Genomic DNA, 22,029 nt, shown 5'->3' with positions numbered 1-22,029 from the left:
TAGCTAAGCAAACCTGAGCCCTGGGGGAGCCTCCTGGAAGAGCCATTGCCTTCCTTTGTAGTGCTGCCAGCAACAAACTCATCTTGTATTTTTATCAGCAACATGGTCTGAGAAGTATAAAAATATATTTTTTAGCTTATTTTAAATCACTGCACTTTCTTCCAGTGAATACAAAACTTTTTTTTTTTTTTTTTGAATCCCCCCCCCCCCCCCCCCCCCCCCCCCCCCCCCCCCCCCCCCCCCCCCCCCCCCCCCCCCCCCCCCCCCCCAGTGATACAAACTTTTTTTTTTTTTTGAGATGGAGTCTTGCTCTTGTCGCCCAGGCTGGAGTACAGTGGCACGATCTTGGCTCACTGCAACCTCTGCCTCCCGGGTTCAAGCGATTCTCCTGCCTCAGCCTCCTGAGTAGTTGGGATTACAGGTGCGCACCACCACACCCAGCTAATTTTTGTAGTTTTAGTAGAGACGGGGTTTCCCCATGTTGGCCAGGCTGGTCTCGAATTCCTGAGCTCAAGTGATCCGCCCGCCTTGGCCTCCCAAAGTGCTGGGATTATAGGCGTGAGCCACCGCGCCCGGCCATGAATAAAAATCTTAAAGATCATTTGGTCCAACTTCCCACCCCATCTCAACATCCTGACTCCAGCAGGGACACGTGTGTCCTGCCTCTGGTTAAGTGATTCCAGAGAAGGGAGAACATAGTACCTCAGAAGGCAACTGATTTTCATCTTTTCAAAGTTCTCTCTTGTGTTAACTAAAATCTGCCTCAAAATGTCCACACAGGAGTCTTGGTTCTACCCTTTGAACCCATGTCCCCACTCTGGCACCCTGGCCACAACCATCGCTGCTGTCTTCTGAACAAGCTTCAGCTGAAAATCCCCTTTCTAAAATGTCCCTCAGAACAGAACCTGATGCTCCAGATGTGGCCCAAGTGTGCAAACTACAGGAGGATATTATTTTTTTTTTCTATGACTGACCTTTTAGAAATGCAATCCAAGATTGCAGTAGCCTTTTTGGCAGCCATATCTAGATTGTGCTGGCCCCCATTCAGCTTAAAGTCAAAACCTCTGGGGCTTTTCCACATGGCACTATTAGGCTCTTTCTGCCCTGTATGCATGTGATTGGTTTTTTAACCTAAGTGGAGGACTTATTTTTTTAAATAAACAGACAAGGTTTCACCATGTTGCCCAGGCTGGCCTCAAACACCTGAGCTCAAGTGATCTGCTCACGTTGCCCTTCCAAAGTGCTGGGATTACAGGCGTGAGCCACCGCACCTGGCCAAGACTTATTAAACTTTAAAGCCATATATGCCTTTAAACCCTTGATGCTGTCATATAAGTTATTAGAGCCTCACAGAAATCCTAGAAGGATGACATTACCTTTGTTTTACAGAGGGCACTAGGAGGAGGCTAAGAGGGACCATCCCACTAATGAACCACACAGTCAGAATCTCATTTAGGTATGGAGCCTGATGTTCTTAAACGTTGTACCTACCAGTTTTTTAAGATGTCCTTGAACCCTAATACTGATACCCATTGTGTTTACAATCCTTCTCACTTTCATGACATCTGCAAGTTTTTTTTTTGTTTGTTTTTTGATACCGAGTCTTGCTCTGTTGCCCAGGCTGGAGTGCAGTGGCACCATCTCGGCTCACTGCAACCTCCGCCTCCAAGGTTCAAACAATTCTCCTGCTTCAGCCTCCCAAGTAGCTGGGAGTACAGGCATGTGCCACCACACCCAGCTAATTTTTTTGTATTTTTAGTAGAGACAGGATTTCACCATGTTGGCCAGGCTGGTACGAACTCCTGACCTCAAATGATCCACCTGCCTCAACCTCCCAAAGTGCTGGGATTACAGGCGTGAGCCACCACGCCCCGCCAACATCTGCAAGTTTTACTTGTCGTCTAGATCTTTGCCAAACTTGGGTGGTGAATACCATTCTAAAGCCTAAGTTTTCCAGCCTGTAGGGCACAAAACCAATTTAGCGGGTCACAGCCAGCATTTAAAAAAATGAAATAGAATAGAAAAATATCACGGTCCATCATATGTAATAAGGAAGTTTTGTTTCAGGAAACTTTCATTGCATGAGCATGGGACAGAAATGTGTGGTGTATGTATGCATATGGTGGGTCTTGATGCAAATTGTTTCTGTAACTGTGGTTCGTGGTCTGATAGTTTGAACACTACCACTCTAAAGGAAAAATGGTTTGGGGTTGGCTTAGATTATTTTCATTATAATATTACAACTTAATTTTGTATGAACATGAATCTGTGTGTCAGCTCATTGATCTAGCTCCTATAAAGTTCACACATGTAACTACAAAAAAAGCCAGTAAAATTCAAATTATCAGCATCAGTCTGAGAGAGTGATGTTCGACTGAACCCAAATCATTGCTTTTCCTTGTAAGCATGGCACAGACTTGACACTTAGGCTCCTTGAGTTCTGCACACCCATCCTGTAGCATGTCAGCCAGGGTAACACAGTCTTTCCACTGCTTCTGAAGTTATGTCATCTTTCACTTTGCACAGATGTATCGTGAACTAAATGTGCAGAATGAAGTTGTCCTAATTAGCCCACATAGTGCACTTGTAAACACACACACAGGCCCTGAAATGTGCATGACTTGGTTATACGGCAGTTACCTAGTGATCTATGGTATATGTTCATCTTTAAAAAGATGATTGGGCTGAGTGTGGTGGTTCATGCGTGTAATCCCAGCACTTTTGGAGGTCAAAGCAATGGGATTGCTTGAACCCAGGAGTTTGAGAAAAGGCTGGGCAACATGGCGAAACCCCGTCTCTAGAAAATATGTAAAAATTAGCCGGGTGTGGTGGTGTGCACCAGTGGTCCCAGCTACTTGGAGTGCTGAGGTGGGAGGATCACATGAGCCCAGGAGGCAGAGGTTGCAGTGAGCAGAGATCACGCCACTGCTCTCCAGCCAGGGTGATACAGCAAGACCTTGTTTCTAAATAAATAAACAAACAAATAAATCTTTGTTTTGGCTGGTCATGGTGACTCATGCCTGTAATCCCAGCACTTTGGGAGGCCGAAGTGGGCGGATCACTTGAGGTCAGGAGTTTGAGACCAGCCTGGTTAACAAGGCAAAACCCCGTCTCTACTAAAAACACAAAAAAAATTAGCCAAGTGTAGTGGTGGGTGCCTGTAATCCCAGCTACTCGGGAGGCAGAGGTTGCAGTGAACCAAGATCATGGACCCCAGCCTGGGCAACAGAGTGAGACTACATCCCAAAAAAAAAAAAAAAAAAGATTGGCTGGGCACAGTGGCTTACGCCTGTAATCCCAGCACTTTGGGAGGCCAAGGCAGGCGGATCACGAGGTCAGGAGCTCGAGACCATTCTGGCTAACATGATGAAACCCCCTCTTTTACTAAAAATACAAAAAATTAGCTGGGCGTGGTGGCGGGCACCTGTAGTCCCACTACTTGGGAGGCTGAGGCAGGAGAATGGCGTGAACCCGGGAGGCGGAGCTTGCAGTGAGCAGAGATCACGCCACCGCACTCCAACCTGGGTGACAGAGCGAGACTCTGTCTCAAAAAAAAAAAATCATCACAGTGAAAACACAAGAAAAGAATAAAAAGGCCTCTGTGGAGATGCCTGTGAACCCTGGTCCTGAGACCCACCCCAGTTCAAGACACCTTGCAGCAGCAGACTTCTCAGCACTTAGGTGGAGGCATGCTCAGCTTAGCCCCAGACAAACTAGACTATCATATTGCCCAAGTTTCCTCCTTGTTTGTTCACAAGAATATTATGAAAATATCAGCCAGATGCCTGTTGAAATAAAATACCTGGTGTATACCATGCTCTTGATGTATCCATCCAAAACCCTACAAAAAAGAAACAGATTTGTTCAGCATGACCTGTTCTTCTATATTATAATGCTATTCCTTGTGGTCACTCCTTCCTTTCCTCAGTAGTTACAATACTATTCAATCATTTGTCCTAGGATTTTGCCAAGGATCAGTGCCTGTAATATTACAGGATCTGCATATATAATTTTGCCCAGAGCTGCCCTCCAGCTCCATACACATTTGCAGGTGTGTCTGCAAAGTCTCCCCTCCTCTGGAGTACAGTTTGTGTGGACTTCAGGCCTGGTAAACATTTAAGGCACTGGTGTGCTTTCTTACCAGCTCATCACCTATCCAGGGCTTCAGTTTCCACTTCGCCTTTTTTTTTTTTTTTTTTTTTTATGGAGATGGGATCTTGCTCCATCACCCAGGCTGGAGTGCAGTGGTATGATCATGACTCACTGTAGCCTCGACCTCCCAGGTTCAAGCGATCCTCCCACCTCAGCCTTCCAAGTAACTGGGACCATAGGCATGTGCCACCATGTCCAGCTAATTTTTAAATTTTTTATATAGACAGGGTCTCCCTATGTTGCCCAGGTTGGTCTCAAATTCCTGGCCTCAAGCAATCCTCCCACTTCACCTTCTTGAAGTGTTGGAATTACAGGCACGAGTCACTGCGTCCAGTGCCTTCACCTTTTCTTTACCTTTCCCCACTTAAGAATTGTTCTTCCAAACAGAGAAGCCTGAGGCCAGCCAAAATGTGAACACTTCTGCTTTCCCAATATGTAGCCTTTGTTTGTTTGTTTGTTTGTTTGTTTGTTTTTGAGACTCAGTCTCACTCTTGCCCAGGCTGGAGTGCAGTGGTGCAATCTCAGCTCACTGCAACCTCCACCTCCTGGGTTCAAATGATTCTCCTGCCTCAGCCTCCTATGTAGCTGGGATTACAGGCACCTGCCACCACGCCCGGCTAATTTTTTGTCTTTTTAGTAGAGATGGGGTTTCACCATGTTGCCCAGGCTGGTCTCTAACTCCTGAGCTCAGGCAGTCTGCCTCCCTCAGCCTCCCAAAGTGCTAGGATTATAGGCGTGAACCACCACACCCAGCCCAATATCTATCCTCTTTTTGCCAAATTCCTTACAAGGACTCAACCCCTGCGCCTTTTTGTTTGTTTTTTTAAGAGATAGGGTCTTGCTATGTTGCCCAGGCAGGAGTGTTTTGGCTATTCACAGGTGTGATAATAGGGCATTGCAGCCTCAAATTCCTGGCCTCAAGTGATCCTTCCATCTCAGCCTTCCAGGCAGAATGTACCCTGAGCCTTTTTGTCTCTTTGAGTCTTCAAAGTAATACCCCTCTTATTTCTGTACTTACTGAAATCTGCTTTCCAAAGGTCCAGGATTGAAGTCTGACTCTGCCTGGTGTTCTTTTCCTTAGTGATTTATGAACTTTAAGATGGCATAGATTCTTTCTCCTAAAATTCTCATGACTTTCATTTTCCTGATACTGTGTTTCTTTCTTTTTAAAAAATTGTTATTAGGGATGGGGTCTAACTGCGTTGCTTAGGCTGGTCTTGAACTCCTGGGCTCAAGCGATCCTCCCACCTCGGCTTCCCAGTGTGTTAGGATTACATGCATGAGCTACTGTACCTGGCCTCTTTTGGATGACTTAAGTGCACAGTAGAGAGTCCCTTCATTACTTCCTCAACCTTATTTATCTTTATTTGAGAAAAAAAGTACAATAGAATATATTTATCATGGGAAAATGAAAAAGTACAGAAAAACAAGGTGCAAAATAAGTTTAAGTCCAACAAAACTCAACCACTAGGAGATAATGGCTTAAGACTTTTTCCTATTTGATTATATTAATATATAGAAATATATACACATTTAAACAAAAATAGAATTTACTCTGTTTTCATTCTCCTTGTTATATCCAGTTAGTCATTAGCTCTACTGAGTCTTGGTTGATGCCTGTGGGGCCATGCCTATTGTACTATGTAAAAGTGTAAATTCAAGTAAAGAATTGACCTATGAGGCCAAGGATGGTGGCTCACGCCTGTAATCCCAGCACTTTGGGAGACCGAGGCAGGTGGATCACCTGAGGTCAGGAGTTTGAGAACAGCCTGACCAACATGGTGAAACCCTGTCTCTACTAAAAATATAAAAATTAGCTGGGCATGGTGGCACATGCCTGTAATCCCAGCTACTCAGGAGGCTGAGACAGGAGAATCACTTGAACCTGGGAGGTGGAGGTTGCAGTGAGCCAAGATCGCACCATTGCACTCCAGCCTGAGCAACAGGAGTGAAACTCCTTCTCAAAAAAAAAAAAAAAAAAAAAAAGAATGGACCCATGTGCTGTATATGCTGCCTGGGGACAACGGCCTTTGTGGTGAAGGCTGAGCATAAAACACCCAAGACTTGGCAATGGAGCAGGTATGTCCTCCTTGTCAGAAATCCTGGCTGAGCGATACTTCCCTCCCAGTTTTGGCATCTGTCTACAGCAGGAGTGAACAGGAGGCTTGAGTTTGAGCTAGAGGATTAGCTGGGGAGCTACCCCCTGCCCAGCAGAGAGGGCATAGCTGAGTTACAGAAGAGAGTCCTGGTATAATCTTGATTATTTTTGTGTTATCTCAGACTCTATGGTGGCTGGAGGGGGCAGTCCAACAACAGCAGGACCAGCTGTCCTCACAGCCTCAGATGGCTGAGTCTGAGGAGAGGAGAAAGTAATCTACTGAAATAGATGTAAGGCTGTCAACCCAGGGTGGGGAAGTCTGGGGAAAAGTCATTAACTTCCCTTGGAGAAGCAGCAACAAATAGAGGCAAAAAGAAAATCTGGCTGGGTGCAATGGCTCATGCCTGTAATCCCAGCACTTTGGGAAGCCGAGGCGGGTGGATCACCTGAAGACAGGAATTCGAGATCAGCCTGGACAACGTTGTGAAACCTCCATCTCTACTAAAAATACAAAAATTAGCTGGGCATGGTGGCAGCGCCTGTAATCCCAGCTACCCAGAAGGCTGAGGCAGGAGAATCGCTTGAACTTGGAAGTGGGAGGTTGCCGTGAGCCTAGATCACACCACTGCACTCCAGCCTGGGCAACAAGAGCAAAAATTCCGTCTCAAAAAAAAATAAAAAGAGAAAATCTGAGGCAAGTGGGCTTGCGTTCTTTTTGGGCATTTTATACATTACTCCATCTCTTTTCTTCCAACAGATCCACAGACCAGCATGGCTGCCACTGCTGCTGTGAGTCCCAGTGACTACCTGCAGCCCGCCGCCTCCACCACCCAGGTGAGTAGGCAGTGGGCTCCGAGGGCTTAGGGTTGCAGCATCCTGGACAGACTCACCGAAAACACACTCTCTTCACTGTCTCACTATAAATACCCTAGGTTATGAGACTGGGGAAGGTTCAGTTAGCCACGTTTTCTTTACTGAGAAACCATGGCCATTTACCTAAGGTGCTGCAGTTGGGCCAGGGGGAAAAACAAGGATTAAACTCTGTGTTCCTTCCACCAGACCTCACTAAAAAAGGAAAAGGAAAACAGAGGCTTTCCCATTGTCTCGAAAGTGTAGCCCTCCCCAGTCTATAAAGTTACATGTTCCGAGTACTAAAAGGCACTTTACTGAAGTATTTATTCCTCCTGTTGCCCCTCAATTTTTTCTTCCCTCCTTTCCTCAGTTGAGCAATCAGGGACCCCTCAATCTCTGGGGTGGGCTAACAAACTCCATCTAAGAGACAAACATGCTTCACTGTCCTTAGAAACAAGGCCAGCGGGGAGTAGGAAGTCAGATCGCATTGTTAGTTTACCCTGTCTGTGGGGTGCTGCCAGGGGTTCCTTCCTGAGAAAGACATTGCCCACCTTTTCTCCCTCACTTAATGGAGAAACCAATAGAGAAGAGGAGACAGGAGCCAAGCAGGGGAGGGTGCTGGCAACATGCCTGCCCCGGAGGTGGGGAAGAGTGGCGTGGAATGCCGCCAGGAGGAGAGGATCATGGACAGAGGTGGCTGGGCAGTGGGCCTTCCTGTCTCACTCCTTTTCTCTGCTGTTTTTTTGCAGGACTCCCAGCCATCTCCCTTAGCCCTGCTTGCTGCAACATGTAGCAAAATTGGCCCTCCAGCAGTTGAAGCTGCTGTGACACCTCCTGCTCCCCCACAGCCCACACCGCGGAAACTTGTCCCTATCAAACCTGCCCCTCTCCCTCTCAGCCCCGGCAAGAATAGCTTTGGAATCTTGTCCTCCAAAGGAAATATACTTCAGATTCAGGGGTCACAACTGAGCGCCTCCTATCCTGGAGGGCAGCTGGTGTTCGCTATCCAGAATCCCACCATGATCAACAAAGGGACCCGATCAAATGCCAATATCCAGTACCAGGCAGTCCCTCAGATTCAGGCAAGCAGTTCCCAAACCATCCAAGTACAACCCAATCTCACCAACCAGATCCAGATCATCCCTGGCACTAACCAAGCCATCATCACCCCCTCACCGTCCAGTCACAAGCCTGTCCCCATCAAGCCAGCCCCCATCCAGAAGTCGAGTACGACCACCACCCCCGTGCAGAGCGGGGCCAATGTGGTGAAGTTGACAGGTGGGGGCGGCAATGTGACGCTCACTCTGCCCGTCAACAACCTCGTGAACGCCAGTGACACCGGGGCCCCTACTCAGCTCCTCACTGACAGCCCCCCAACCCCGCTGTCTAAGACTAACAAGAAAGCAAGGAAGAAGAGCCTTCCTGCCTCCCAGCCCCCTGTGGCTGTGGCTGAGCAGGTGGAGACGGTGCTGATCGAGACCACCGCGGACAACATCATCCAGGCAGGAAATAACCTGCTCATTGTTCAGAGCCCTGGTGGGGGCCAGCCAGCTGTGGTCCAGCAGGTCCAGGTGGTGCCTCCCAAGGCCGAGCAGCAGCAGGTGGTGCAGATCCCCCAGCAGGCTCTGCGGGTGGTGCAGGCGGCATCTGCCACCCTCCCCACTGTCCCCCAGAAGCCCTCCCAGAACTTTCAGATCCAGGCAGCTGAGCCGACACCTACTCAGGTACCACACCCCCTGTACTGTCCTCCTTCTTCTCCTCTGGTTACCTCTTTTTGGCTTGCTTTGAAGATGATGCTGATCATCTCCCAGCTTGATCTGACCTTTGAGAGTCAGTATCTTTTGGGGTGGGCAGTAAGTGGCTGTTTCTACCTGACAGATGGGCTCTCTTTAGTTCATAGGGCCAAGTACTGCTCATCTTTAGAAATTAGATGAAACATAGGGATATTTTGGCCCTTTTTCTTTATGGGTTGTTTTTTTTCAGGGGATGGCGAGGGGACAGATACATACTTTTTAATAGCACTTATTTTTGATTATAGAATTACATACTCAAAACATTAGCAAGAATGAAAACATTCCAGTCCATAGAATTTTATGTAAAGTAAGCAAATTAATGAGAAAAATGCTGACCATTATTAATGACAAGAAAAAAACAGGAAGAGCAGCCTAGTTTATAGCAGGAATATTTAGGCTAGATTCATCTGGAATGTTTGTTTGTTTTAGGGTGGTTTTTTTTTTTTTGAGATAGGGTCGTACTATGTTGTCCGGGCTGGAGTGCAGTGATGCGATCACTACAGTCTCAATCTCCTGGGCTCAAGCAATCCTCCCACCTCAGCCTGAGTAGCCAGGACTACAGGTGTATGCCACCATGCCAGGCTGAGCCACTGCTTCCTGCCAAACTGGGATGCTGAATTCAACAAGAATGTTCTTATTTTTGGCATTTATTAATGTGCTCTAATACTGTGGAATCTCTTTGGCTCTGTGAGGCAAGTTTTATTCTTTGTGCATGCCTACTAAGTGCCAGTAATTGTGTCCATGTTGCAGATGGATAATCCAGAACTCAGATAATTTATGAAGTGTCCAAGATCAAATAGGGCATAAATGACAGGAACCAGGAGTCAACTGAGATTTGTAACTTCAGACCCCACACTCTTCCGTCTTCCACCTTGACTTTTATGTCTTATGTGTAGCAGGTGCTACCATTAAAATTGAGGAGTTTTTTTTTTTTAATATAAAAAACAGTTCCTGCCATTGAGGAATGTATGACCTAGTTGTCTATAGAGGGAGAACCGAATGACTGAGAGTGGGAAGTTGTGTAATTTCCTGGGTGGAGAAGAGAGCCCTTGAATTTGAACTGTGGACATGGAAATCACACAGGAATTCACCCTTCTGGCATATTTAATATTGCCAGGTATTTTTTATAAGTCATTTATCACAATATCCGTGAATTCCCATGATCAGACCTACCTTACAGGTGAAGAATTGTGGCACCTGCTCAGGAGCATGTCCTCGGCATTGGCCTCCCCTCCCTTCCATGAGGTCCCATATCTTGAGGTTGATGGAGACAGAACCAAAACCCAGGTCTTCCCTAAGGAAATAATGATACATATGCAGAAAGATTTAGCTACAGTATAATTTTTTCATGACTACACAGCTTTATATCATCCCAACATGCTGATTATTATACAACTGATACCTTGTTAACTGTATATATCTAGGCTGTTTCCAATCTTACAGCTAAATAAATCCCTGAAAGTGGGTCAAGGACACGTACATTTTTTAAAAATTTGTATTCTATGTTAGAGGTTTGCAGTCTGTGACCAACTTTCAAGCCAAATCTAGCCCACCCACCTGTTTTTGTAAATAAAGTTTAATTGGAATGCAGACACGTCCATTTGTGTTGCCCTTGCACTGCAGTAGTAGCAGAGTTAAGTAGCAGAGACAATATGCCCCGCAAAGCCTAAAATATTTATTCTCCAGCCCTTTATAAAAAAAAGCTTGCTGAACCTTCAGATGCAAATACACACACACGCATGCATGCATACACACACACACACACACACACACACACACAAAATCAGACATAAAATATCAGTGATTTGAAAAAGGGGCACATATCAGAAAACTGGGAATGAGATTTGCATATTTACTAAGACATGGGCCAGGTGAGGTAGTTTATGCCTGTAATCCCAGCACTTTGGGAGGCTGAGGCTAGAGATTGCTTGAGCCCAGGAATCCCAGGAATTCAAGACCAGCCTGGGCAAGATAGCAAGACCCCATTTCTACAAAAAACTTAAAAATTAGTGAGGCATGGTGCTACACACCTGTAGTCCCAGCTATTCGGGAGGCTGAGGTGGGAGGATCACTTGAACCCATGAGTTCGAGGCTCCAGTGAACTATGATCATTCTACTGCATTTTAGCCTGGGTGACAGAGACCCTGTCTCTATTTAAAAAAAAAAAATTTTTTTTTAAAGAGATGAGATGTTTGCTAGCTTTTAAGTGAGAAGAAGCACAGTCATAAATGATCCAGGAATTAAAAATAACCCCAATCAAAATGACAACAGGATTTTTTTTTTTACAAAGCACTTTTTTCCTTTTGACTCATTTGAGTGTAAATTGCCACCATGATCCCCCTTGTCATTTCTGAATGCTTTAATTCCTACAAACAAGGACATTCTACATTACCACAATACAATTGTCAAACCCAGGAAATTAGCAATGAAACACACTACTAATTCCAAGACCCCACTCTGTTTTCACCACTTGCTCCACTAATTCCTTTGTGGCAAAAGGATCTGATCCAGTATTACACATTACGTTTAGTTGTCTCCTTAGTCTCTTTTGATCTGAAACACTTCGTCATTCTTTTTTGTTGTTGTTTTTTTGAGATGGGGTCTCGTTCTGTCGCCAGGCTGGAGTGCAGTGGCGATCTTGGCTCACTGCAACCTCCAACTCCCAGGTTCAAGCGATTCTCCTGCTTCAGCCTCCTGAGTTGCTGGGAATACAGGCGCGTGCCACCACGCCCGGCTAATTTTTTTTTTGTATTTTTAGTAGAGACGGGGTTTCACCGTGTTGGCCAGGATGACTTCCTCATTCTTTACTTGACCATCATGACCTTGACACTTTTGAAGTCCAAAGGTCAACTTTGGCCATTGGCAGCTCTTTTCAGGTCGGCTCTCTGCAACCTCTGCCTCCCGGGTTCAAGCAATTCTCCTGCCTCAGCCTCCTGAATAGCTGGGATTACAGATGCCCACCTCTGCGCCCTGCTAATTTTTGAATTTTTTTTTTTTTTGGAGACAAAGTCTCACTCTGTCACCCAGGCTGGAGTGCAGTGGTGCCATCTCGGCTCACTGCAACCTCTGCCTCCCAGGTTCAAGCAATTCTGCCTCGACCTCCCGACTAGCTGAGACTACAGGTGAGCACCACCACGCCCAGCTGATTTTTTGTATTTTTAGTAGAGATGGGGCTTCACCATGTTAGCCAGGATGGTCTCGATCTCCTGACTTTGTGATCCGCCCACCTCAGCCTCCCAAAGTACTGGGATTACAGGCATGAGCCACCGCACCCGGCCAATTTTTGTATTTTTTTAGTAGAGACGGGGTTTTACCATCTTGGCCAGGCTGGTCTTGAACTCCTGACCTCGTGATCCACCCGCCTCGGCCTCCCAAAGTGCGGGGATTACAGGCGCGAGCCACCACGCCCAGCCTTCAGGTCGGCTCTTATATCCCTCTGACAGGCTCTTAATTTTTTTTTTTTTTTTTTTTTTTTGAGGGGGAGTTTTGCTGGGGTGCAGTGGCGCGATCTCGGCTCACTGCAAGCTCCCCCTCCTGGGTTCACGCCATTCTCCTACCTCAGCCTCCCGAGTAGCGGGACTACAGGCACCCGCCACCATGCCCGGCTCCTTTTTTGTATTTTTTTTTAGTAGAGACGGGGTTTCACCGTGTTAGCCAGGATGGTCTCGATCTCCTGACCTCGTGATCCGCCCTCCTCGGCCTCCCAAAGTGCTGGGATTACAGGCGTGAGCTACTGCGCCCGGCCTTTTTTTTTTTTTTTTTTTTTTTTTTTTTATAAAATCAGCTTTATTGAGACATTCACATACTATGAAACTTAACCTTTTAAAATATACGATTCAGTGATTTTTAGTATATTCACAGAGTTGTGCAGCCATTACCTCTATATAATTTTAGAACATTTTCATCACCCCAAAAAGAAACTCTCTACCCTTTAGCCATCACTCCCCATTTATTTCCTCCTCTCTGCAGCTCCTGGCAACTACTAGTCTATTTGTAATGTTTTCAAGGTTTATCCAATGTTGTAGCATGTGTCTGGTGACTGGCTTCCTTCACTTAGCATGTTTCAAGGTTCATCCTGTTGTAGCATGTGTCTGAACTTCATTCCTTGTATTTTCCCAACCTCAGCCTTAGGGTCAACCATTTCTTCTCGGATTCCTGGTTCCTCTCATTGAAGGATGTGATTGCCTCTTTTTAATTCTGTCATTCTCTTTCTCCCCATTTATTTATTTATGTCATTATGGACTCATGGATTGCTGCTTTTTTGTTTTTTTGAGATGGAGTCTCGCTCTGTCACCCAGGCTGGAGTGCAGTGGCACAATCTCGACTCACTGCAACCTCCACCTCCCAGGTTCAAGCAGTTCTCCTGCCTCAGCCTCCCCAGTAGCTGGGATTACAGGCGTGCACCATAACTCCTGGCTAATTTTTTTTTTTTTCGTATTTTCAATAGAGATGGGGTTTGACCAAGTTGACCAGGCTGGTATCGAACCACTGACCTAAAGTGATCTGCCTGCCTTGGCCTCCCAAAGTGCTGGGATTACAGGCGTGAGCTACTGCACCCGGCCAGATTCTTGTTTTATTCACTGGGTTATAATCTGTTAAGATTATTTTGATGTTTTCATTGACCTAGATTTGGCCAGTGGGTGCCCCTTTAAGCTGGCTTGTATCTTTTCAAGTCCCCACCATTCTGTAAGTGTTTCTTTACTTTCTGGTACAAGTGTTCCAAGCTGTTCTTATACCTTCCCTGCCCCAACCCTGGAATCAGCTATTTCTCCAAGGAGTCTGGGTTCCTTTTAGTGGAACATATGAGTTACAAGCTAAGGCCTGGGTGCTAGGTAAGCTCATTGCTACTGGGCATGGCTGGTCCCAGCCCTTCTCAATGGACACAGCTAGGAAGTATATATAAATAGACATACCTATGCAATGTCTACATAGATAGATGTAGATAAACTTATATAAGGACACACACATATATACACATACGCATATACACACATTTGAATCTATATTTCTGTCTATATATATTGAAACCCATGAGTTTCCACTAATGTCTCTAATTCCCATCTAGCACCACAGTGTTCCGTCTAGCCTTTTCCCTTTCCATAACTCCCTTCTGTGACAGTGAGAGCCCTCACTCCTATTATCCTTAACATGCTTCCTTTCTGGATAAGTCCTTGGTATGCAGCCAGTCTCCCACAGCCATTAGCTCTCCCACAGGGACACCCTCCTCAGCCTGCCGCCGCCATTCCCTACCCACCACGGACACCCTCCTCCCCGCTACAAACGCCCTCCTTGTCCTGCTCAGCCTCTAATATGCGTATTTTTAAGGTTTTTGATACATATTCCCAAATTTCCTTCCAGCAAAGTTAGCCCACATCATACTTCCACTCCTAATATACAAGTGTCTGTTTCCTGCTGTCTCACCAACAATGAGCATATTTTATTTTTCCATGTTTGTCAATCTGAATTGGAGAAAAGTTGTTTTTCATTAATATGTGGCTCTTTTTTTTTTCCGATTACAAAGACCAGAAACTTTTTTTTTTTTTTTTTTTTTGAGACAGCGTCTTGCTCTGTCACCCAGGCTAAGTGCAGTAGAGGAATCATAGCTTACTATAACCTGGAACTCCTGGGCTCTAAAATGTGGCTCTTAAAAACTAAAGTGAACCTGTGTCATTTGTTTGATGGTCATTCACAGTGCACTGCCTTCTAAATCTCCAATTCTGATTCTTGGCAATTACTTTTTCCATGCTAAGTAAAATTCAACATTTGATTTCAAATCAATAGTCGACATTCGCCAGCTTAGTATAGGATGCCAGCAGCCCTTTGTTGAGCATTAGCTGTGTATAATTGTAGGTTTGGGTGAATTGAAGAGACTTTTAGTGGACAGGCGCCCCCAGTTCTCACTTGGGCAGGGACATTTGAAGGCCCCAGGAACCTAGTCTCTTCCAGGCACTGACTTTTTTTCTCTGGCCCCTCCCAGGTCTACATCCGCACGCCTTCCGGTGAGGTGCAGACAGTCCTTGTCCAGGACAGCCCCCCAGCAACAGCTGCAGCCACCTCTAACACCACCTGTAGCAGCCCTGCATCCCGTGCTCCCCATCTGAGTGGGACCAGCAAAAAGCACTCAGCTGCAATTCTCCGAAAAGAGCGTCCCCTGCCAAAGATTGCCCCCGCCGGGAGCATCATCAGCCTGAATGCAGCCCAGTTGGCGGCAGCTGCCCAGGCAATGCAGACCATCAACATCAATGGTGTCCAGGTCCAGGGTGTGCCTGTCACCATCACCAACACAGGCGGTGAGTGTGGCCCCTGTGGCCAGGGTGTTGGCAGTGGTACCTGCTCCTAGCAGGTGGAAACTATGGGCTGGCCCCGGGATTTCCAGTAACAATAGTGAGGACGCTGTCCATCATAACTTAAGGGTATGTCCACCTGCAGCTTCTCACCTAGTCCTTACAATAGCACTCAGAGATAGTTTAAGGCACATGTCCCCATCTGACAGCTGAAGACAGAGAAGACAGATGTACTCGGAAAACTTTCCAACTAACATCCAAACGCAAAAACGGCTTCTTGGAGGAGAAAGCCTTGAGTTAAGGTTGTAAGAAAAGAAGGGATTCCCTGGCAGTCGGAATAGTTTGTGCTGCACTTCAGTTCAGTGGTGAGATTTATGCTGTGAAACCAGCCTTGCAAATAACCAAAGGAAAAATTGGAGCAACCTAGCAAAAATGGCTCCTTATGTATTGGGAGCTCTCTGAATTTCTCTTCATCCTTAATGAATTTTTTTTTTTTTTTTTGGAGACAAGAGTCTCGCTCTGTCGCCAAGGCTGGAGTGCAGTGGCGCAATCTCTGCCTCGGCCTCCCGAGTAGCTGGGATTATAGACGCCCACCACCACGCCCGACTAATTTTTGTATTTTTAGTAGAGACGGGGTTTCACCATCTTGGCCAGGCTGGTCTTGAACTCCTGACCTGGTGATCCATCCGCCTCAGCCTCCCAAAGTGCTGGGATTACAGGTGTGAGCCACCGTACCCAGCCTATCCTTAATGAATTTTTAGCACTTTAACACATTTGCTTTTCCCTCTTGAGGTGACCCCCAAGAGGATAAGGCATCCTAGAGGATCTGATTTTTCCCAAAGCCCATAGAACTGTGTCCTCTTTTGTGTTTTTTGTTTTTTGTTTTTTGTTTTTTTTTAAGACATGGCCTCAGGGCCTCGCTCTGTCATCCAGGCTGAAGTGCAGTGGTACGATCATGACAATGCAGCCTCAGCCTCCTGGGCTCAAGCAGTCCTCCTACTTCTTCTTCATGAGTAGCTGAGACTACAGGCATGTAGCACCATGCCCGGCCAATTTTTTAGTTTTTTGTAGAGATGAGGGTCTCCTTATGTCGCCCAAGCTGGTCTTGAACTCCTGGGCCCAAGCAATTGTCCTGCCTGCCAGAGTGCTGGGATTATAGGTATGTGCCACTGTACCTAGCCTGTGACCTCTGTCTTTTTAACAGAAATCCCTGGAGACTTTCCTAAAAGTAGAGTTGGTATCTCACAAGGGCCTACGGTTGGAGGAGATTCAGGAAGAAATGTCTTAAGACCCTTCCCAGCTGAAATCATGTGGGCAATATTCTAAAGCAAATTCTGCCTACATAGTACAGTGGTTCAGGGCACTGACTTTGAAATGGGCTTCCTGGGTTCAGATCTGGGTTCTACCACTTACTAGCTGGGTGATCTTGATATGTTATTGAGCCTCAGTTTCTTCATCTGTAAAGTGCTGATGATAGTACCTATTTTATAGGGTCATGAAGATTAAATGAGTCCCTATACAAAGGTCCTTAAAATGATATCCAACATATAGCAGGCTCTCAAAAATAGCTGCTGTGATTATCATCTTTGTCATGTGCAGAAGGGCAGAAGGGTTGACTCGAGGTTTCAGGCTTCCTCAACCTGAACTCTGCCCTCTTTGTCCCCACAGGGCAGCAGCAGCTGACAGTGCAGAATGTTTCTGGGAACAACCTGACCATCAGTGGGCTGAGCCCCACCCAGATCCAGCTGCAAATGGAACAAGCCCTGGCCGGAGAGACCCAGCCCGGGGAGAAGCGGCGCCGCATGGCCTGCACGTGTCCCAACTGCAAGGATGGGGAGAAGAGGTAATTCAAGGAGAGGGCCCAAGCCACAAGGCTGGCCTGTGTTCCCCAAGCCCCTCCTGGACAGTTGTCCAGAGCTGCAAGCTGGCACAGACCAGGCAGGGAAGAGCTGGCAGCTCTGTGCCACCTTGCCCCCTGCCTCCTTGTGCTCTCTGACCTGACCCCACATCCTCACTGCATCCTGTTCCTGCCCCATCCTCTACCTCTTTTCTCTCCTCTTCCTATTCCTTCCACTCCACCCTCACCCCAATTCTCAGGTCTGGAGAGCAGGGCAAGAAGAAGCACGTGTGCCACATCCCCGACTGTGGCAAGACGTTCCGTAAGACGTCCTTGCTGCGTGCCCATGTGCGCCTGCACACTGGCGAGCGGCCCTTTGTCTGCAACTGGTTCTTCTGTGGGAAGAGGTTCACACGGAGTGACGAGCTCCAACGGCACGCTCGCACCCACACAGGTCAGCCCCCTGCCTTCGGGACCCTCCACCCACCCAGGTCAACTTCCTGCCTCTCCTCCCACCCCCACTCTACCGGCTTTAGCAACATTGACACTCCTGGAACTGCCACACTGAGCAAGAGCTACAGACTATCCAAGGATGACATAGGAAATTATTTTCAAGCCATTCTGTTATCACTGTTGTTTCCCCAAGTAATGGGAAAGGAATAGTTGTCGTTGCATGACACAACCTGATGACTTTTGCCATGTCAGCATAGTTATTTAACAAACACTGACATGGTGTGCCAGGCACAGTACTAAGCACTTTACTGATTACCTCAGTTGATCCCGGTAAGGACTATATGGGAGGATACTTCGTTTATGCCTTTTTTTTGGAGATGGAGTTTCGTTCTTTTGCCTAGGCTGGAGTGAAGTGGTGCGATCTCAGCTCACTGCAGCCTCCACCCCCTGGGTTCAAGCAATTCTCCTGCCTCAGCTTCTCAAGTAGCTGGGACTACAGGCACCCACCACCACACCCAGCTAATTTTTGTATTTTTAGTAGAGATGGGGTTTCACCATGTTGGCCAGGCTGGTCTCGAACCCCTGACCTCAGGTAATCCACCCACCTCAGCCTCCCAAAGTGCTAGGAATAGAGGCGTGAGCCACTGCACCGGCCTGTTGATGCCCGTTTTATTGAGGCATGGAGAGGTGGCCTAGTCACACAGCTAGTGACTGGTGTAGCCAGGTTTAAACCCAGGCCCTGCCATGGCTTTTTTTTTTTTTTTTTTTTTTTTGAGACAGGGTCTCACTCTGTCACCCAGGCTGGAGTGCAGTGGCACAATTTTGGCTCACTGCAGTGTTGAACTCCGGGGCTCAAGCGATTCTCCCACCTCAACCTCCTGAGTAGCTGGGACTACAGGCATGCACCACCACACCTGGCTAATTTTAAAATTTTTATAGAGACAGGGTCTTACTCTGTTACCCAGGCTGGTCTCAAACTCCTGGACTCAGTTGATCCTCCCTCTTCTGCCTCCCAAAGTGAGATATCACAGTTATAGTTTTAGGTACTAGCAAATCAATGCAAAACTATTAAAAATATTGATCCAAGCTGGGCACAGTGGCTCACACCTATAATCCCAGCTCTTTGGGAGGCTGAGGCAGGTGATCACTTGAGCCTAGGAGTTCGAGACCAGCCAGGGCAATATAGTGGGAGCCCATCTCTTAAAAAAAAATTCATACATCTACCACCTGAAATTGTCCTGGGTATCCACAGTGGTCCACACATACACTTTGGCAAACAGTGCTATAGTGAATGCCTGCAGTGAGCAGATACCTGTCCTGGGGCTAGAGGGCTGAGGGAAGCGTGACCCAGAGCTCTGGCTCCTGGCCAGTGTGGTGGGACAGTTCCTACTCCCCAAAAGGCAGAGGAGTCAACACTCCACAGAAAAGCAGTTGGGGTCAACATGGTTCCAACTAAGTGAGTGCTCAGGGCTGGCAAGGTCAGGGTGGAGCGGGATTTTCCTGCGATGGGGAGGATGCTGATCCAGGTTCAAAGTCAGAGGGACAAAAGAAGAAAGCAGGCAGACAGCCCTGCACGGGAAGACTCTTAGGTGCATGGGCTCCAGGGACAAGGAATGGGAACGAAATAGACTGGAGAGGTCAAATGGGGGTCAGAGAGAAATGAGAATTGATAAAAAGATTTAGATGAGTAGGGGCCAAGCGTGGTGGCTCATGCCTGTAATCCCAGCACTTTGGGAGGCCAAGGTGGGCGGATCACGAGGTCAGGAGTTCGAGACCAGCCTGGCCAACATGGCGAAGCCCTGCCTCTACAAAAATACAAAAATTAGCTGGGCGCAGTGGCGGACATCTGTAGTCCCAGCTATTTGAAAGGCTGAGGCAGGAGAATTGCTTGACCTGGGAGGTGGAGGTTGCAGTGAGTGGAGATTGTGCCACTGCACTCCAGCCTGGCCAGCAGAGTGAGACTCCATCTCAAAAAAAAAAAAAAAAAAAAAAGATTTAGATGAGTAGGCACCAGTGAGCAAATGTGAGAGCAGGAGGTGGGCAGAATGTGGTGACAAGGCCATGTCAGCTTGATTGGGTGCACCTCACACGCACCCTACCTTTTTGGGCAGAGACAGGGTCTGTGCACAGGGTCTGTGGGTGATGGGCATCTCCTCTTCCCAGGGGACAAACGCTTCGAGTGCGCCCAGTGTCAGAAGCGCTTCATGAGGAGTGACCACCTCACCAAGCATTACAAGACCCACCTGGTCACGAAGAACTTGTAAGGCCAACTGCGGCGGGAGGCCCTGAAGATGCAATCCCCCACCTGTGTCCTCCCTGGGCCCCTGGTAGAAAGGAGCCCTGTGGCTGCCTTGGGCCTGCCCTCAGCCCCACTCCTGTTCTGCAACTGTCCCCACAGGAAGGGGCTCTGTTCCCTGTACTGTCCTCCTTCTGAAGCCCCTTGGCTCCGCCTTGGCCCTTCCCCTCACCACGAGCTCCCGGCCTGCCCAGACTGTGGACACTGGCCGTGCCCAATGAGACGTTCTAAACCAGGACGCGTGGGAACCCTTATTTCCAAAGGAAAAACATGCATTTCACTCCGTCGAGGAGCAAAGTGAGCCCCTACCCCCCACCCCGATCCCCGCTCCCAACACTGCCGGAGTCGCATCGTGCCATGTCCCCTCTCCTGCACCTCCCTGGCCCTGCCGGCCACTGTGGACGCCCTGGGGCTCGGCACCCACCTCTGGAGAGACTCGGGGCCACCTCCACTCCATGTGCCCAGCCCCGCCACAACCTCTCCTCCAGCACATTCCAGCTCTATTTAAAAAGTAAAGACACCCACCGACTCCTCCTGATCCCCCTCTTTTTCTATGGAGAACGTTGCCTTATACTCTCTACTTCAGATGATGAACACTGTGTACTGTGTGTGCTTTAAAGAAGTTTTATTTAATTGCTCCCCTCTTCCTTTCCTTGTTATTCACCTCCCCGATGCCTGCTTTCAGTTGAGGGTTAGGGGGCAATGATGAGCATATGAATTTTTTTCTCACTCTAGCAATTCCCTTTTCTAAATGACACAGCATTTAAACTCAAATCTGGATTCAGATAACAGCACCTGCACATCCTGCACCTCCTCCCTCTCCCTTCACCTCACCCCTGCCCGGCCCAAGCTCTACTTGTGTACAGTGTATATTGTATAATAGACAATTGTGTCTACTACATGTTTAAAAACATATTGCTTGTTATTTTTGAGGCTTTTAAATTAAACAAAAATCCAACTTTATTTTTAGTTGTAACTGCTTGAGGTATGTTTTATGAATTAAGTGACAGATTTGTTACCCTTTATTAACGTACTTTGTTGGTCAGCGCTGGGCTGACAAAAATTTTTTCTTGCTAATAAATTTAGTTGCCTGAGGCAAAATCTTCAACTTGGCAGTTCGGCTTCCTTTGTCTTTTCCCTTGGAGAGCTCGGAGAGGAGACTCCAGAGGAGGGAGCTGTGGTCTCTCAGAGTGATCCACACTGGGACCAAGGTAGGACCTTGCCCTCCTGACAAACCCAGGCAAACCCAGGCCACATGCCCAAAAAGGGCCTCGGCCACATGTACCTCATGACACTGGCACGAGCCCCCAGAGCACCTCCAAGGGCCAGGGCCCAATGCGGGTGTTCCTGCCTTTTTCTTCTGTAAGCCAGTTTTGCCTGTACACAAAGCAGATACGAAGAGCCAAGTCACAGCAGTGACCTCAGCCAGCAAGTTAACTCTTCCACCCACCTCCCCAACCCCTGGAGGAAGGCATTGGCCTCAGAGCCCATTAGTAAGAAGCTTAGAGAGGAGAGCCAATGGGGCCTTGGCTCAGTCCCCTCCAGAAGGCTACAGTCTGGCAAAAATGCATTTCCCCAAGAGCCAAGGTCCCTTCCCAAAGTGAAGGGCGAGGCAGGTTCCTGGGAGGGCTTGGCATCTAGAGAGGCCTGGAGCCCAGCTGCACCCGAGAGAGGACTCTGGCCACAGATTCTGTTTCCTTCTATATCCCCTGCCCAGTAACCCAGAGAGAACAAGAAGTTGATTGTGCCTTTTGGTTTTAGCAGATGCTACAAATCTGAAATTTTGGTGGAGATTTGTTTTGCTTTGTTTTGCAGAGCTAATAGGAACTCAGGGGTTGCGATGTTGTGCAGATTAAGATTGGAGCTAGTTCAGTACATGTGTTTAAGCCCCACAGGGCCCTGAAGAGCATCCAGCCTGAAGAGACAGGCAAGTCCGCCTCAAGCATGTAGAGGACAGCATGTGCTTTCACTCTCCCTCGAAAGGACACAGCTGGGATTGCTGTTCTGTTCAGAAGTGGTGAGGCTCGTTTTGAGCTATCCATTCCCCTGCTCTGTTCTCTTTGTCACCAGCCACCTGTGTCTGCCAGCAAACAGCTTTTCCTTAGAGCCAGTCAACCCTCAAATGGCTGAAAAAGTAAAAAGCCCACAGATCTCAGATGGATCCAGGTTCTCTGTCCTTCCCCTCTTCTTTGTTAACAAGCAGGGGGCCTTTCCTATCCCTACGGAAGCCGTTTGGGCAATACTAGACCACCAGCTGAATCCAC

The 22,029-nt window shown here is 47.6% G+C and overlaps 1 protein-coding gene across 2 annotated transcripts in view; it reads left to right on the top strand.

Moving 5' to 3' along the window:
• Positions 1-20,873, top strand: part of SP2 (Sp2 transcription factor) — a 33,119-nt gene extending 12,246 nt beyond the window's left edge. The window contains exons 2-8 of one of the 2 annotated variants that reach the window (XM_030808015.1): positions 1,390-1,456; positions 7,008-7,084; positions 7,852-8,826; positions 14,873-15,185; positions 16,848-17,022; positions 17,277-17,470; positions 19,633-20,873. In XM_030808015.1, the coding sequence (XP_030663875.1) occupies positions 7,022-7,084; positions 7,852-8,826; positions 14,873-15,185; positions 16,848-17,022; positions 17,277-17,470; positions 19,633-19,733 (1,821 nt within the window). In that variant the 5' untranslated portion in view covers positions 1,390-1,456; positions 7,008-7,021 and the 3' untranslated portion in view covers positions 19,734-20,873. The remainder of the gene's footprint in view (positions 1-1,389; positions 1,457-7,007; positions 7,085-7,851; positions 8,827-14,872; positions 15,186-16,847; positions 17,023-17,276; positions 17,471-19,632) is intronic. The other variant, XM_030808013.1, reaches the window with a different exon arrangement.
• The last annotated feature ends 1,156 nt before the right edge of the window (positions 20,874-22,029 follow it).

This window comes from Nomascus leucogenys, unplaced genomic scaffold, assembly GCF_006542625.1.
Source record: "Nomascus leucogenys isolate Asia unplaced genomic scaffold, Asia_NLE_v1 Super-Scaffold_258, whole genome shotgun sequence".
Classification (NCBI taxonomy): domain Eukaryota; kingdom Metazoa; phylum Chordata; class Mammalia; order Primates; family Hylobatidae; genus Nomascus; species Nomascus leucogenys.
Note: the sequence above shows the minus strand (reverse complement) of the source record. Positions and strands in the feature narration are given on the sequence as shown.